Here is a 16,156-nt window from a genome sequence, read left to right as displayed (position 1 = left end):
TACCAGGGGAAATATCCGGAGGAATTATGTGCTTGATATTCGGTTAGAAAAATAAGTTTGCGTATTGTAAAAATAAATACCTCGTTATGTTATTTGATCGCGGACGTAAAAGAAAACAAAATTAGATTTTACACCGAATTTACACGAAAAAAAAAAAAAAATATTGTTTAGCTTGCAATTATTGTAACGCATCACTAATTTCACATACTGAAAGAAAAGATTGGTTGCTGCAACAAATTAGATGGTTAAATATGGCATAGCATTTTTAATTGGCTGTAGCCGATCGAAATCCTATACTGACATTGCGGCGGATAGGCTGACACAGCCAACGATTGGCTGCAGTAACCAAAAATTAGCTGTTGCAACCAATTAAAAATGCTATGCCATATTTTACCATCTAATTTGCTGCCAGCAGCCAATCTTTTCTTTCAGTGCAGTAATTAATTTGTTTCCATTTAGAGCGAGTGTCAAAGAGATGGCGTAGAAAATGTTCCAATCTATAAACAGTTTAAATGTAAATACTAAACATAATGTGAAAACACACATTTGTCGCGACTGCAGGCGCGTGCATAAGTGCTGAATACGCACGAGCGAATGTCGTGCTTGATTCGCGATCGATTCGCGCGCGAAAACCCCTGTTTTATGCAAATCTCACCGCGCTCGCTGCGAGTAATAAATTATTCGCTCGGTCGAGTCCGTTTATGGGCGGTACAGAGAGATTCGCATATACGAGAGAAGAGAGGGCCGGCCGGTCCCCCTGTACTCTCTATCGGTACTATTTGTCGCTCGCGGCGCCGTAAATACGACCAAATGTTTGCCACTAATAAAGCCCGTGGCGGCGGATAAATATTTATCGGGCATCATGGATCCTCCGGACACACTTCAACACACGCTCAGATTTTGAAAGCAAAAATAAAAAAAAAACTATGCGTATTTTCTCTGGAAAAGGATCAGCACACGACGTAATGTAACCAAAGTAACAAATGACATTTGTATTTGTGTTGCGTTGTGATACATTCAATGACCAGGTATAGGCTTGCTACAATTGCAATGTGGCAACGTGGATTTTTGCGAATCGATTTTACACTCTTCGGAGCGAGGAGAAAAACGAAACGTTAATTGCGCTCGTTTCTACGTCACCGAAGCGAAGAGTTATTAACGCAGAATTTGCAATATGCAGCGGTGAACGGACACGTGTACTGTGGAAATGTCCTGCATGCGCCCAAGTAATCAGCGAGATTCATGGTTGATTAATTGTCTGGTATCGGTGCACTTCGACGAGACACTTTCTCGATAATAGCTCTTAATAATGATAGCTAAGTGTCAAGGATTTAAATAAATGTATCTATTCGTGTTTCGAACCGCGATGCTGTCATAGTATATAAATATTAATGACACAAATAATCAAACTTGTAAAGCGTGAAATGAGTACACTGAAAAAAAAGATTGGCAGCAAATTAGATGGTAAAATATGGCATAGCATTTTTAATTGGCTGTAGCAGCCAATTTTTGGTTGCGTTAGCCTATCCGCAATGTCAGTATAGGATGTCAAGAGACTGACACAACCAAAAATTGACTGCTGCAACCAATTAAAAATATTATGCCATATTTTACCATCTAATTTGCTGCAGCAGCTAATCCTTTTTTTCAGTGTAATAATACGAGATAGATTAAAATTAAGTAAGTGCAATGAGAGATACTTGAATATCGTATCGTTAATTAAATGCATCGTTGAATTAAAACACGACGCTTATATACTTGTATGCATCTTATCAATCAGTAATAAACATTAGTTAATGAAATAAAACGTTTCTTATCTATATTTAATATTTTTCTTCCAAATAAATTTATTTAAATATTTTTTATGGTTTACTATCAACATACTTCTACACTATTTATTATGATTCTACGTTTTATATAATCGAAGAATATAATATTCATATAAAGTTAATTTTAAGTGACAATAATTTGTCAATTATAATTTTATACCATGACAAAATCTCGATATTATTGAAGCTTGGAAATGATAAAATAATTTATGGGCGACAAACCGTGATGCATAACGTGAGGTTCAACTCGAAAATAAATGTAGCCAGTAGCGTTGATGCATCGATTGAAATATTTGCAAAAACGTGACGGGTGACGAGACTTCCTTCCGCTGAACGTCATACGGCTGTTAAGCTACACAGGGTGTCCACGAAATCCATAACATGAATGTATTATTTTAATCACATAATGACAATGTCTCTTCATATTGCCTGATATTATCGAAACGTGAAAATGATCCAAAACATGAAAAATAAATCTCTGTACGTGATCATTAATTAATATAAATTAAAAATTTGCTTAATTAAATTTAATTAATTTAATTATAATTTTTTTATAATCATTGTCCGCACATTTATTATACGTTTCTTTCATATCTTTTTCATTGAAATATGCTTCCAATAAAATTACTAATTTAATAATTTTTTTAAAAGCAATATCAGCCACAAGGTATTTAAGAAATGTAATCAGTAGTATTTAATTAAAATCTTTTTAAATTTTTAAAAATTAGACATTGAATTATGTAAAAGAATGAAGACATTAAAAATATTAATTAAACATACTTCTTTCGTGTTAAGTAACCCGATACAGAACGAAAAGAGGAGTATCTGATGCATATATTTGATACCATCAGATAGTGTGCAAGTTAGCACAAACCCGTGTATATTCACGCAACGCAACAAGCGAATTTAACGATTGACGGTGAGTAAGAACGTCAACTCAAAATCCAATAACGACGTTAACTTCGTCGACGACGTCGACATCGTTATCGCCGCCTTAACCCGCTGGTCCAATTCCCACGGATCGTTATCCCGGAATGCCAGACTCGACTTGAGCTCGTTCTAATCCAGTTCACGTGAAAACGAACCTAACGGAAGCGCGGCCGAACAGCTACGGGGAGTCACGGCCGACCTATCGCTTTAATGACGGACCCCTAACTCCCATTAAAGGGTCGGATAGCAAGGTGGATAGCTGGACACAAAGACGATGAGAGCTACTCTTTCTTTCTGATTGTCGTCACGTAGCCTCTTAGAATAAGAAGAAAGCAAGAATGGCCAGAACGCTGCTCAGAAAACTAAACGTAGATCCCGTGCAAAAAATTACAGTGCCAGCATAGTTGTTCATAACCGTAACTAGCGGTAAATCCCAATTTCCGTAAAATAACTGTAAAATCATTCACCAGTGCGAGAAAAATAAGGCTTCCGCGCCAATGGACGATTCGAGACTTCCGTTCGTGTCAAACGTGCTCTCGATGGATTCTACGGTTTTGTAAAATTCATGAATGTAGTGTTACGAGTTCGGTTTTACGAGCGGGGTCGAAACGCGAGGGATTAACTGCCAACGAAAAATTTATATACCAATTTGTTACCATTCAGTATCAAACGGGTAACTCACAATAGTATTAAGCAAAATAGTGCGCTGTTAAACTAACAGTTGTGTTTTGTTTTGTGTGTTGTTTATGGAAAAGTATATTTAAATAACTTCCGTAAATTGTATTTACCCGCAAATTATTTCAATCAAGCTTTACAACTAAATGAAGAGATAATCTATCGGTATCAAATATTTATGCACTAATTCCCATTTCAGTAATATCTGTTAATTCCTACTAATGCTTCGAGTTTATATGTGCAAATTCCACAGTGATTTACTCGTCGATGCGAGCATTTCGTCAAAGTTTACAATTCAATCGCAACTTCTATCAGCCAATTATATAGCAAAACCCACGCACCGCAAGTGTTTTCGGCGTTTCCCTCTTTTTATAATATAATTTAAAAATCAGTTTTTAATTCTCATGCGCGTGAGATTAGTAATTTGCGAGACACCCGATGTAACGGTAGTCAGGCGATGACTCAAAGGGGAGGCTCAAGGTGGTCTGTTGAGACTTAAAAAAAGTCTTCTTTGTCCGCGCAGGTGCATGAGGCAGGTTGTAAGCAGAACGCCTAAACAGGTTTTTATAAAAACAGCCAAGAGAGGTATGAGGGGGCCGCTTTTTTTACCCTCGTCTTCCCTCTCTTCCTTGATTCTACCCTCTTCGTTTCGAAGGAAATATTTCTCGTACACAGCTATTTCTCTTGCATTCTTTCCTTTCCACGTATTTCCGATCAGATCCCACGTACGTGTCATACACGATGGAAAAGCACTATAAAAGGTAATCCAAATAATTCGCATTCTCTTCCTTTAATTTAGACTCTTTAACTGAAATTGACTTAAAGTTGGCTATAAATTTTGTAATATAATATTGTAGGAATATGTAACGTTTATTTAAGGAGATGCTTGGATTACTGGTATCTGCGCTTTGAAACAATTTGATAACTGCACTAAAATTAATTAAACATTACAATTAAAGCAAAAAGTAACTTCGATTACATTTTTCGTAATATTTAACGAATGGAGCCGGTACACAACGTCGATTTTGTTCCGCTTCGTAATCACAGTGCTTTACGACGCAATATCGCTTTGATGAGCTTTTTCGAATCCGATTGTATCGGTCAGACGCACATGTATGTTTCGAAACGCCGGCACACAGAAGCGCAAGGACGATTATTAGTTTCGGAATCCCCGACGTTCGGAAACGGCAGAGCTGCTAAATTCGACCGACCGATCACGAAATCTGCCACTGAGATGTAATTCCGAAATAATTGCATAACTGTAATCAGAACTGTAAACTGTAAATAGAACTGTAATTCTCAATAACAATAAATCATGTAAAAGTCAAACATTCGTTTTTGCACGCGTTTGTAATTCCCAATAAATTCAATTAGCGAATAATAAACAATAAAGAATGTTATAATAATGGAGCAACTTTAATACGTCCAAGCTCAGACAAAAATATTAATTGGAGAAAATGATATTCTTATATAATTAAAAGAAATATACACATTTTCTTATTAATCATTTTACTCATATAAAATGTGCGAATTTATATAGCCATTTTTAACGACAACAAATTCGTTTCGTTAAAGAATCTATCGATGCGTATTAATAATGAACGGCTGGAGCGTGAGGGAAAATCGATTAACGAAATAGCGCACAAATCGAATTACAACGCGCCGCGCTGCTAATTCTCGAGCATTCGTTCGAGAACTCTTTTTCGCGTTCAACGAAGCTCGTTTTCTTTTAATAAGTGCACCGAGACGGTTCGCCATCTGGACGGCCGAGATACTTTAATTAAACCCTATTTCCACGATAATATGTTTTTAACTCGTTTTTTTCCTTTTTCGGAAACGACTTTTATAATTCCACAAACGGGAAAAGTCGCGGCGGGACGCGATGCGACGCCGACGCCGACGCCGACGCCTCGCGGCGTTGTTGTAATTTGTCCCCTTTATGAACGACCGATCGTAAAAGCGACCCGACGGTGGGCTGCGTTCGCTGAATTATTCTACCGAAAAGGGCATTCGTACGCGCCATTTTACGACAATGTAAAATCGAAAGTTCACCCTTCGCGCGTTGGATGAAAGTTTAATTAAGACCTTCCATAAAGCTCACAGTCGACATCGAGCAATATTGGTATCGACATGGATTACTCTCGATATCGATAATTTAATTACACACTTAAATAGACACGGAACATTGAACAAGATTAAAACAGACTTATCATCTAATGATGATTAAAATAATGATGCAAGCCCGTATTTCAACTTTGAAAAAATATTTCTTTACAATTATATCAGTGTCTATTATTCTTAAGACACGATTGTAATCGACTGTGCTCTTGAGACCACCGAGAGAATATTTTCTTTTTTCAAGAGACGAACGATAATTTGAATAACATAGACTGTTATTTTAGTAAATGCTCTCTAGCTTCTTTGCCGATGGCGAACCGCGGGTGGACACGAGTTTAGTTCTCGTTGGATATTTAGCTAGTTAATCTTAGTGACGTCACTAAATCCTTTGAGTCGTTCATTCTGATGCCACGATTGCGCGCGTTGAATGCGCTATGCAACAGAACGTTTCATTCATCTCGACATTGTATAGAAACCTGAACAAAAAGCATCCAGAGATCTCGTTCATACATTCTATTGCGTGAACATGTTCAATTTCTGTCCCTTATGAATAGAAAGGTGACTACAAATTTATTAAAACGAGAGAGAGAGAGAGAAATAGATTATTGAGATATCTTATTACAATGATACAATGTCCAATATCACATGACACAAAATTAAATTACATACTTCCTATAGAGTGGTGCCAGCAGGTCACCAGCAGTTATAATTACGAAACTAACGCTTAGCCAATGCTACAACTGTCAACTGACGGCAAAGATTCTGTCAATCAGTATTGGGCCATCACTGGCAATTGACTGGCTAAAATAATTGGGTCAGCAGGATTTTCCAGTACTGGACCCAACTTCTCATCCAGTACTTGGTACTGGGTCAGTAGTTTACCAATACCTGAACTATGACGGTCAGTACTAATCCAATACTGGGCCGATTGCAAAACCTTATATGGGTTATTATCAAACGGTGAATAAATTGTTACTGTATTTTATTTTATTTTATTCAACATTACGTGACTAAAATTCTTTCAGTTCGTGACTTCCGAACGTCACTCACTACCAATTACGTTATTGCATAACACGGTGCAATCTTAAATGTTTAGTCATCGGAATAAATCAACATTCGCGTTTTGTAATACGACAATAAGCGTATAAAGAGAGATATGTCAACTATAGGATACCTTCCCGTTCATCTCTTTAAATTCGTGATCTGATTAAATTACGTGGGCCGCTATTGATAATCAAATCTGATATTTCAATAAGAAAAAACAATTATACAAGTCAGCGCACAGGAAGACTGCAGCGAGTATGATCTGAGTAATATGAACAATGCATAAGGTGCAAGAGGAAATGAAAAAAAAAGAGAAAGACTTTCACCGTTAGCGAGATATTATTTCCACGATCGCGAGAGCAATAGAGTCAATGATCGTGACGATGAAATACGGCGAACATTAATGTATTTTACTTACTTGATTAGTAATTGCAATAAAGCAATGTATAGAATACATTATGTGCGCACGTGTGTACAAATGTGCGTTTATGCGAGATGCATGTTCTCAATTATACACAATAGCAATAATTAATAGTAAACAATTGTTACATTTGATTATGAGTAAACAATTATTACATACAATTGTCGCATATACTTGTTCTATCGGTAACATTATTATTCCATATACATTGCTGTATTGAAGTTATAATACAAAAAGCAGATATTCATGATTTCTTTAAATAGCACTTATAAATTTAACAGCTCTGGATCTTTAATTTTGCTTTGAAGATTTATTGATATTCGTTTATTTTTATTCAAACAATTCTCCAGTTACATGCGATAAGCGTTGAAGTGGGTTTTTGATAATACCGCATTTGTCGTGATGCGTTACCAGCGATAAGATATCGAAACGGATTTTCAGACACGGCAGTGCTTCAACAGACGAGAGTTCGACGAGTTTGCTCCCGCTACGCAAACGAGAGCAGGTGGTACGCTATTTTTCTTATGGCGGTGTTTGCCGATATCGAACGTGCGATCGATATTGCAGACGCACATCATTATATGATAAAAAGAAGCGCTCTGTTTATAGATGGTTGAGATATAGCAGACGTTTGCATTGAAAACATGTATTTCAATTACTCGCGATTCAATTAGGTGTGACGTCTCCATCCTGCGATTCTGGGCAAGAATATCACGCGCTCTTTACGTGTTAATTGAACTGTGCCGGTGTAAAATGCGTAGATATTTTATGGCTCACGTAGATAACAAATTGCAAATAATGTTACGAAACAGTTCTTAACGGAGTTTACGAGATAACGTTTTCACAAATTTATTCCCGGAAATAATCATTTCTACATCTAGAATATTTGACGTTTACATAAATCTTCACAAAGTTCGGTATAAATTTTATTTACTTTAATTTAACGTTAACTAACGTCGATAAACATTAATTCGACACAAAAACAAATAAATATATGTTTAGAATATCGCAAAGGTTATCTGTACATGATACAATTGTGAAACGATGCGGTTATCAAAACTGATTCTAAGCAGGCTTTTACTATTAAAAAGAAAAGATAGGAAAATTTATGTTGGTGAGAGGTAATAATGCTCTGAACATGTGCAGGCGCAATTGGAACGGCAAACTGCGGCGCCATGCACACAATCTTTTATTATCCTGAAAAACGCCCACGCGCTCGAGTTTTACTACCTCATTAAGCCTTGCGTCACTTATTACGATCTGCCAAGGATAACCACTACTACTCTCGTTCTGCAGGATAATTCACGAGAGTTCGAGAGTAATTCAAACGGCATTTGCGCCTCCACGAATCAACGAACCCTTCCCAGCGGCGGATTCGGTGATTTTTCTGATTCGAACACGCTACGATTATACGCCAGTTGTGTTACAGAGATATATTTACATAAATTTTATATTAATGTTATACGATATTATATGTTACAGAATAAATACTAAAAACATTTTAATGAATTTTTCAGAATGTTAATGTAATGTATGATATCTCCTTATCTCTCTTTCTCTTTCTCCATTAGTACATTCCGATTTATCACATTCAACTAAATTTTTCAGAGAATCTGCAATTTCTTTCTTCTTTACAAAATAAATGCAACTGTCTAATTGCAAAAGTAAGAAAGATGAAAACAAGACAAATATATATTTTATTCTCAAGAATATAGAACGGAAATTTGCGGTTAGTTAAAGAATAATACTTTTTACGATCAACACGAAAAACATGACGAAGAGAAAGAAGACTTCTGAGGATTGTTAGTTAAATAAGTTGCTACGTAATAGAGCGAAACTTTCTGCTGACGATTCACGATGCAACGTTCATTTGTGCAATCTCATCACAAACGACAGTAGAAAATCTAAATACTTGCAACGTGATGTTCATATGAGATAAATAAAATCAAAGTGATAAGCAGTACTTGCAATCGAATCAATATCAAATGATGCGTATTAATAGAAGTTTCGCTCGAAAATTGATGAGAGTATTGTATCCTATTACAATTTGTTTTTCATTAACGAGAACGTATCACGTATCTTTTTCGATTAAAATACCAAACAAATATCGAAAGAAATACAGGAAACATATTAGTCTTTCCTAAAAAAAAAATATATATATATATATAGATTTTCCTATAAATTCAGTTTAAAATGAAATTACAAATAACAATGGACCTCAAAACGAATTGTGAATAGCAATAATGGAAACGCTAGCAGCAAACTACGGTACCCATCACCATTAAAAAGATCTGCTGTGAGGCAAAACAAATTACTGCGTGCAAGAATCGTAATTAAAATACACGTTGCGGATTCTAGAAACAATAAATGAAGGCAGACGTTTGTTGCGTGTCCGGTATTTTTACCACCAAAAGATCCGCTTTTACACCCAACATTTTCACCGAGTTTTTCCGCCTAAAATTTTCCCTCCGAAAGTATCGCTAATTATCGACTTGATGGAAACGCGCGTTAAGGATCTTTTCTACCCCCTCGTCGTACTTAACGCAACAGCAGGGTCGACTCGCTTTTTACGGTGACGGTGTCCGTTAAAAAAACCGCCGTGGCTCATTAACTGGCGCCGGTTCACTCCGTCGTCGGTTTCCGTGGAATACATTTTTCCGAGTTGCGCGCGCGAACAGCATAATAACCATAATCAACGCGTATCTCTTTCTCTCTCTTAAATAACGACGCGATAAACTGGCCCGACCGCTGACGCGACGGGCGGTGCGGTTGCGGCATTTTCCCGTCGCCTTTCATCTCGTTTTTGCGACACGCGACCGGCCACGGCAGGAAAATCTACGATGTGCACGATAAGCCCTCGCGAAAGTTTCTTCCGGCGCGCTCTCCCGTTCGAGTTTATCGTTTCTTGCTCAAAACTGCTGAGAAGTCGAAAACGTTGCGGCAAGAAAACGGGAACAATCTCGCCGTCAGTTCAGTAAATATCGAAAATAAGAAATATCCAATTTTGCCGATTGACTTGAATTACGGAAAAGTTGACTAGAAATATTTATCAATGACGGAATATCTTGTGTAATGAACGGATATTACGGCAGGTATTTAGTTGGATATTACAATAAAAAAAAAAAAACGCAAGATAAAGCTTAATTACCTCTCGAGCCAGTCATTAATATGAATGACGGATTCTTTGGTCATTTTTCACTGCCGCAACTATATTTTTATAGTATTCAACATCGAGGTATCTCGTGGTAATTACACTTCTACTCGACGTACAACAGAGTAATGTAATTTGCTTTTCGTCATAAACATTCGTTCAACTTTGATTTCGTTTTATTGATTCAGCTTAATAAAGTGACCTTCTTGCACTGCGGTACTGTTTCGCCGAAGAGCCAAAGGAAGTTGAACAGTAACGGATGACCGGAGTTTCTGTGGAACACGCGCATCTATCGCGCCCAGCATAGCCTCGGCGACGTACCAGAGAGATATTTCCCAGGAGATTCACGACGAGCGTGCCCGACTGACGTGACGAAGATCCATACAATTACGCAGACGTAACATCAACCACCATAATTTATATGCGCGTCGGACAGACCGCGACAATGAGACGACACGAAAAAAGGGAGAGACGATCCATCGTCGTTTAAAAGAACTCGCGATCGAGAGTGACGGCACGTCGTAATTTACGATGGAAACTGCAAAAGACTCGCTGAACTCTCTATCCACCGCGACATCACCCGACTTTTTCTTCACTGGCCACCGGAGGTCTTACGTTTCGTTGCTATAAAAAAAAAAAAAAAAATACAAAATGATCGCCATTGTCGGTTTCCATTCACGTGGAGATACCTCTGCTGTCTCTATTGTGTACCTACTGCGTGAATGCAATTCAAAACTGAGGAATGTCACGTTTAGATCTTTCAATAGCAAAAACGTGTGATTCCAGAAGAACACAATTCTAAAACTGAATATATAATGTACCGACTATTTGCTAACTAAACTCAATTATTTCTTACGATTTTTTGAAAAAAAAAAAAAAAAAAAATCGTGTCGTGAGATTTAAATAGCTAGAGTTACTTCCCGAGCTTTGGAAAATTTTGTATTTCAATATTTGTTAATAGAAAATGAAAATAAGTTATAACGCGTTAAACTAATTCATGTTCATCACTCTCAGTTAATGTTGCGAAAATTACTTTGACGTGCAAATTAATTGAGTCCACCGTTATCATATAGAACTGACTGAATTATCTGTTGCAATAGTAACCAAACGCGAGAGCTTGCTGGGCAGATTGTGAGGTAGTATAGTATATAGAAGAGAGACCTACAGATCCTACTAGTATAACCAAAATGCCAAAAGTCACGTAAACGTGATATTTGCTGATTGGCTGGTGTGAAAATTGTTTTCCATTCTTATTTTATGTCTAACGAACGATAAAAATAAAATGACACAAAAACGTTACCTTGTCATTCTATTTTTATCGTTTATTAGATGAGAAAACAAGAATAGAGTACAAATTTCACTCTGGAAAATATCACCATCACGTGACTCTTGACGCATCTCTGTAATAGGAACTCTGAGAGAGAGTTTTCCATTTTCTATTTAAATCATAGTTTAGAATTAACCTCACTTAACTTGATGATATTGTAAAAATTATGGGTGCTTTCCAGTAAGAGAAACAGATGACACAGTTTAACACAATGAATCATCATATCCTTGTTATTTGTTACGTTAAATGAAGATGAAATGATCACTGTGTTACAATTACAATGTGTTTCTTGCTGCACCATGTGTTTTCTAGCTGTAACTAACTAATTACTAAACTGATGGTTTTGTAGTGGCTACTTAAAAATTTCAGGGTGCCACAGAAAATAAACTTTAAAATTCCCTGGCTTTTCCAGGTTTTTTTCAGATAAAAATAGAAAATTTTCCAATATAAAATATGTAAATTTTAACACATTTAAAGTCAAGAAGTATAAGGAAAGCTAGCATATATTATTAAAAACAACGCAAAAAAGATTAGTAGCATACTAAAATTTTGGGTGCAAATTCAAGTAAAAAAAAATATAATAATAATAAATTAGTATTGTAAAAAAGAATACAGTTATGAAAAACGGTGATCAAATAAAAATACTGAATAAAATATAAATTTTAATTATTTTATTAAAATCGTTTAAAGTGTGCGAGTTTTGAACGTATTTCACTATAAACGTCAGATATAATACTAAAAAATTGTAACAATTATCTAGAATAGCAGTTTAAGGGAATTGTGAGCAAATTTCAAAATTCCAGACTTTGGTTACATTTTCCCTGACTTTTCCCGGTCTGTGGCAACCCTGAATTTACTTCATTACGAAATCATCAGTTTAGTAATAAAGGATTCTCCTTTATTGTAAAGAACGGTCCTTCCTTTGAAGTACTAATCGGTGTGCGTTTGGTTATTGTGATGGCTCCATCTATTCTACATGTCAATGAAATTCACGCATTCACGTTTTCCAGTTTATTTATACCGAGGAGTTAACCACTTGATTGTGGAACAGAGTCTTCAAAATCATAAAATATGAAATCTCTATGTATAATCCGATAATTACATATATAACCACAGGAAATCATTGTATAACATTAAATAAAATCGTATATTTTACCACATGATTTTATTGTAGTGAAAAAAAATTATTTATAATCAGGATGAAATCATACAAAATCAAATGAAATCGTGTAATCTGTGAGACAATATTTCAGCTAGTGGTTATCCTCTCGGTTTATACCATAGATAGAAAGGAAGACGATGTTTGTCTGGGAAGAAGCAGGTATCGCGTCCAAGATGCGAGGCTAAAAATGGCTGGAAAGTGAAACGTCGCAACGGTACTTCTCTATAGTCCTTTCTCTCTCTTTTCACACACACGCGCTCACGCATACTTTATAAATCATATCGTAAGGAAAAAAAAAAAAAAAAAAAAAAAAAAAGATAGAGAGACGGACGACGGCGGTGGCGTTTCGCAGCGACTCGATGAAACCGGACCGCGGTGAGAAAGGTAAGCAGAAGACGGAAAAGAAGAAAGAAAGAGACGTCGTGCGACGACGGCCTCGCGGAGACTCTCGGATCATAAATGAACGATCGAAACGAAAGGGAGAATATTTGAGGAAAGAGAGGCAGTCTCCTCTCCGAGTCGCCTTCTTTCTCCTGCAATTTGTACGACAGGTAACGGCGAGGAATCCTGCCAAGTCCGGCCGAGGTCGAGCGAGCAATTTTGAGAAAAGTGATCGCGGGATACGATGAATCAACCTTGGCTCGCCAGGTTCCTTTTCCACCACAAGTTCCTTTTCCTCCACGGTTTGCACAAAGGCTATAGCCACGGCGTATTGTTAGCGGAGGACTCTTTTCAAGAAAGACGCACCATGGGCCTTCCTGAGCGCTTAACAGGTGCGCGAAACGGACAGTTTGGTTAGGTATGCTCGTGTTGGAAGATCTCCCTCGGGAAAGAACCCGAGAATACCAAGATTTCTCGCATTCTCAGACGTAAAAGTTATGATAAAAATTATACAAAATATCTTGAATAAAATCGCGAAAAATTGAGAATAATTTTTGTATACAAAAATAAAATAGACGGATCTGCTTCGTACATTATTTGAGTGCTCGTCGAGATTGCAGAAGTCTCATTTACTTCTCTTCCTTCTTTTTCTTGTCGTTTTCATCTCTTGAGATAATCAATAACTTTTTAAAATTAGCATCGTTAAATATCCATTAAGTCGAAGCAAGACACGTATCATGGAACTGTTCGGAATGGATTCCGATCGGAATTATTCCGTTTTCCTTAGAAAACATAATAGAAATGTCGAGAATAATTGAACAATTCCGGATCGGAATCCATTTCGAACACTTCTATAATGTATACTCTGAAGAAATATTTAAATAGTTATAATTAGACACCTAGTTTCCAAATGATTTCAAAAATTTGGACAAAAAGCAGTACTAAAAGCAAAATTTCTACTGCTAAGTAACTGTAGCTACATTAATTTCATTTAAGAGATTGAAATTACATAGTGCTGCTTAAATAAAGACGCTCTCATTTAATATAAGCACGATACAAGATACGCAAAATTAAATGCACTTGCAAGTATTAAATCTAGATTCGCCCATAAAAATATATTTATATGCATAAAACATTGAAAATAACTACTTGTAAATTTTTGTCTCGTTTAAAATATCAAATCTAATTACTCATTTGCTAATTGTAATTAAGCTTAATCTGATGAAAATGTAAAAATTGTATTTTTCTATATCATTAATTACTAAATTGATAACTTTTAGTAAATAACGTTTAAAATTATCACTACAAAACCATTAATTTAATGATTAACTATAGCTAGAAAAACACCATTTTAAATTAGCCTTAATAATTTATATTTAATAATGAGGCTAATAGCGTTTTCCACTGGGAAAACTAGTGCAACACTGATGCACACTGAGCGCAATTTAATTTAGATATTTTCAGAGTTAATACATAATTTAATTTAATTTTAATTACAACTTTTTTTATTGTACAACGATAACCTCGTAACCTTAAAAGGATTAAATTACTTATTAACACACTCTGTAATTGTATAAATTAATTTGCACGCAATGTGCACTTGTACTAGTTTTCCCAGTGAGAAATGCTAGAGGTCTAAACCACAAGTTAATCAGATGAAAAACGAGTCTTACAAGATCGAACTTCTCGAGACATGATTCACGTTTATTGCGAATTTGCCGACGCTAATGATTCATCACTGGCCAATTCGCCCGCTTCCGTTCGACACAGCGCAAACGAGCGCAATTACCCAGGAATGATGAAACGCATTACGAACGAACGTGGAAAGTCGCCTCGAACACGGAATTCTACGAAAGCCGTGCACCCGCCTCGATACAAAAGGACGGTCGAAGTCAAACCGGCCGCTGCGCGACGGTTGACGGTTAGCGGCCGTTTTGAATTCGAACGAACGCGCGACGCAATTTGCGCGATGCATTGCCGCGGAACGAAGGAACATCGACGCGACGCGACGCGACGCTCGGTGGACGCGCGCCACTTGAAACTCGAATTCGAATTTGCTAGTTTGAACTTTGAACAGAACTTTACATCGAATATTCCAGAGGCGCGGCGTAGCGCGACGGTTAAACCACCTGCTGAGTGCACTCTCGCGTGCTTACTCGTCCTCGTCTCTCTCACCTTTCTCTCTCTCTCTCTCTCACGCGCTTCCTACGCCGAGGTGCGGCGAACGATACCGCACGAAGCGGTCCCGTGGGAAACCATGTGCGAGATTCCACCGACAGAAGAGATTCCTGCGTCGCGCGTTATCGCGGTAACAGGTGGAATACTTTCGAGCTTACCTGTTAGCTGTAACAGCAGAACGGCGATCGCCACGCAGGTGGGACGCACACGACAGGCTGCCATCGTGACGTGATCGCTGCCTATCTTCACTCTCCACACGGGAAGACGACAAGTTCTCTCTCGTTCTTCACCAACACCGTTCTTCTTCCGCCTCTCTTTATTTCTCTCGCTGCCGTTTTATATATCACTGACACCACACGCGGCCGCGTACCTCGAACTTCACGATCGACAGGGATCGAGGGATCAAGCGGCGGCGCGACGCATTCGAACCGATCTTCGACCGACTACGATGGAACGTCGCGACGTCGCGCTGGCCTATCTCGAACTGTGGCGGGGAGCGCCGCCTGCGCGCTCGGCACGACCTTCGGCCGCGCTCGGCCGTCTTCGCCGCTCACGTGACTCCGTCGGCACGCAGGTACGCCGCTCGCCGGCGCTCGCTAGCCTCGCCGCGCGTCGTCAACGTTGTAGAGGGGAAGACAACCGTTTCGCGCGCGCGGCCAACGATTCACATCTGAATCTTTTCTGCGTGGATCGCGCACAGGTAGGGGTACCTTGTTTATTTTTCTCTTAATTTCGACTACGGCATTTCCGGAATGTTCACTGATTTCATTTTCTTTAATCGAGCCATCTCTCTAACTAGGAACGATTAACATTTCTATTAAGTCGTATTCAAATTCGCGTCAAGCTCGACAAAAAATTCTGCGGGTTGAATACAAAATGGCGAATGGCGAAATTGGCACTCTTCCGCGTACGGCGTACGTATTTATTCTTCGAGTATTAT

At 37.8% G+C, this 16,156-nt stretch overlaps 1 protein-coding gene across 3 annotated transcripts in view; it reads right to left on the bottom strand.

Annotated features, from left to right (window-relative positions):
• Fas2 (neural cell adhesion molecule fasciclin 2) overlaps positions 1–15,689 on the bottom strand; it is a 93,149-nt gene extending 77,460 nt beyond the window's left edge. For all 3 annotated transcript variants that reach the window (XM_018515525.1, XM_018515526.1, XM_018515527.1), the window contains exon 1: positions 15,375–15,689. In XM_018515525.1, coding sequence (XP_018371027.1) covers positions 15,375–15,438 — 64 coding nt within the window. In that variant the 5' untranslated portion in view covers positions 15,439–15,689. The remainder of the gene's footprint in view (positions 1–15,374) is intronic.
• Positions 15,690–16,156: the final 467 nt, after the last annotated feature.

Source organism: Trachymyrmex cornetzi, unplaced genomic scaffold, assembly GCF_001594075.2.
Source record: "Trachymyrmex cornetzi isolate Tcor2-1 unplaced genomic scaffold, Tcor1.1 scaffold579, whole genome shotgun sequence".
NCBI lineage: Eukaryota > Metazoa > Arthropoda > Insecta > Hymenoptera > Formicidae > Trachymyrmex > Trachymyrmex cornetzi.
The sequence above is the reverse complement of the archived record's forward strand: the minus strand, read 5'-3'. Positions and strand labels throughout refer to the sequence as shown.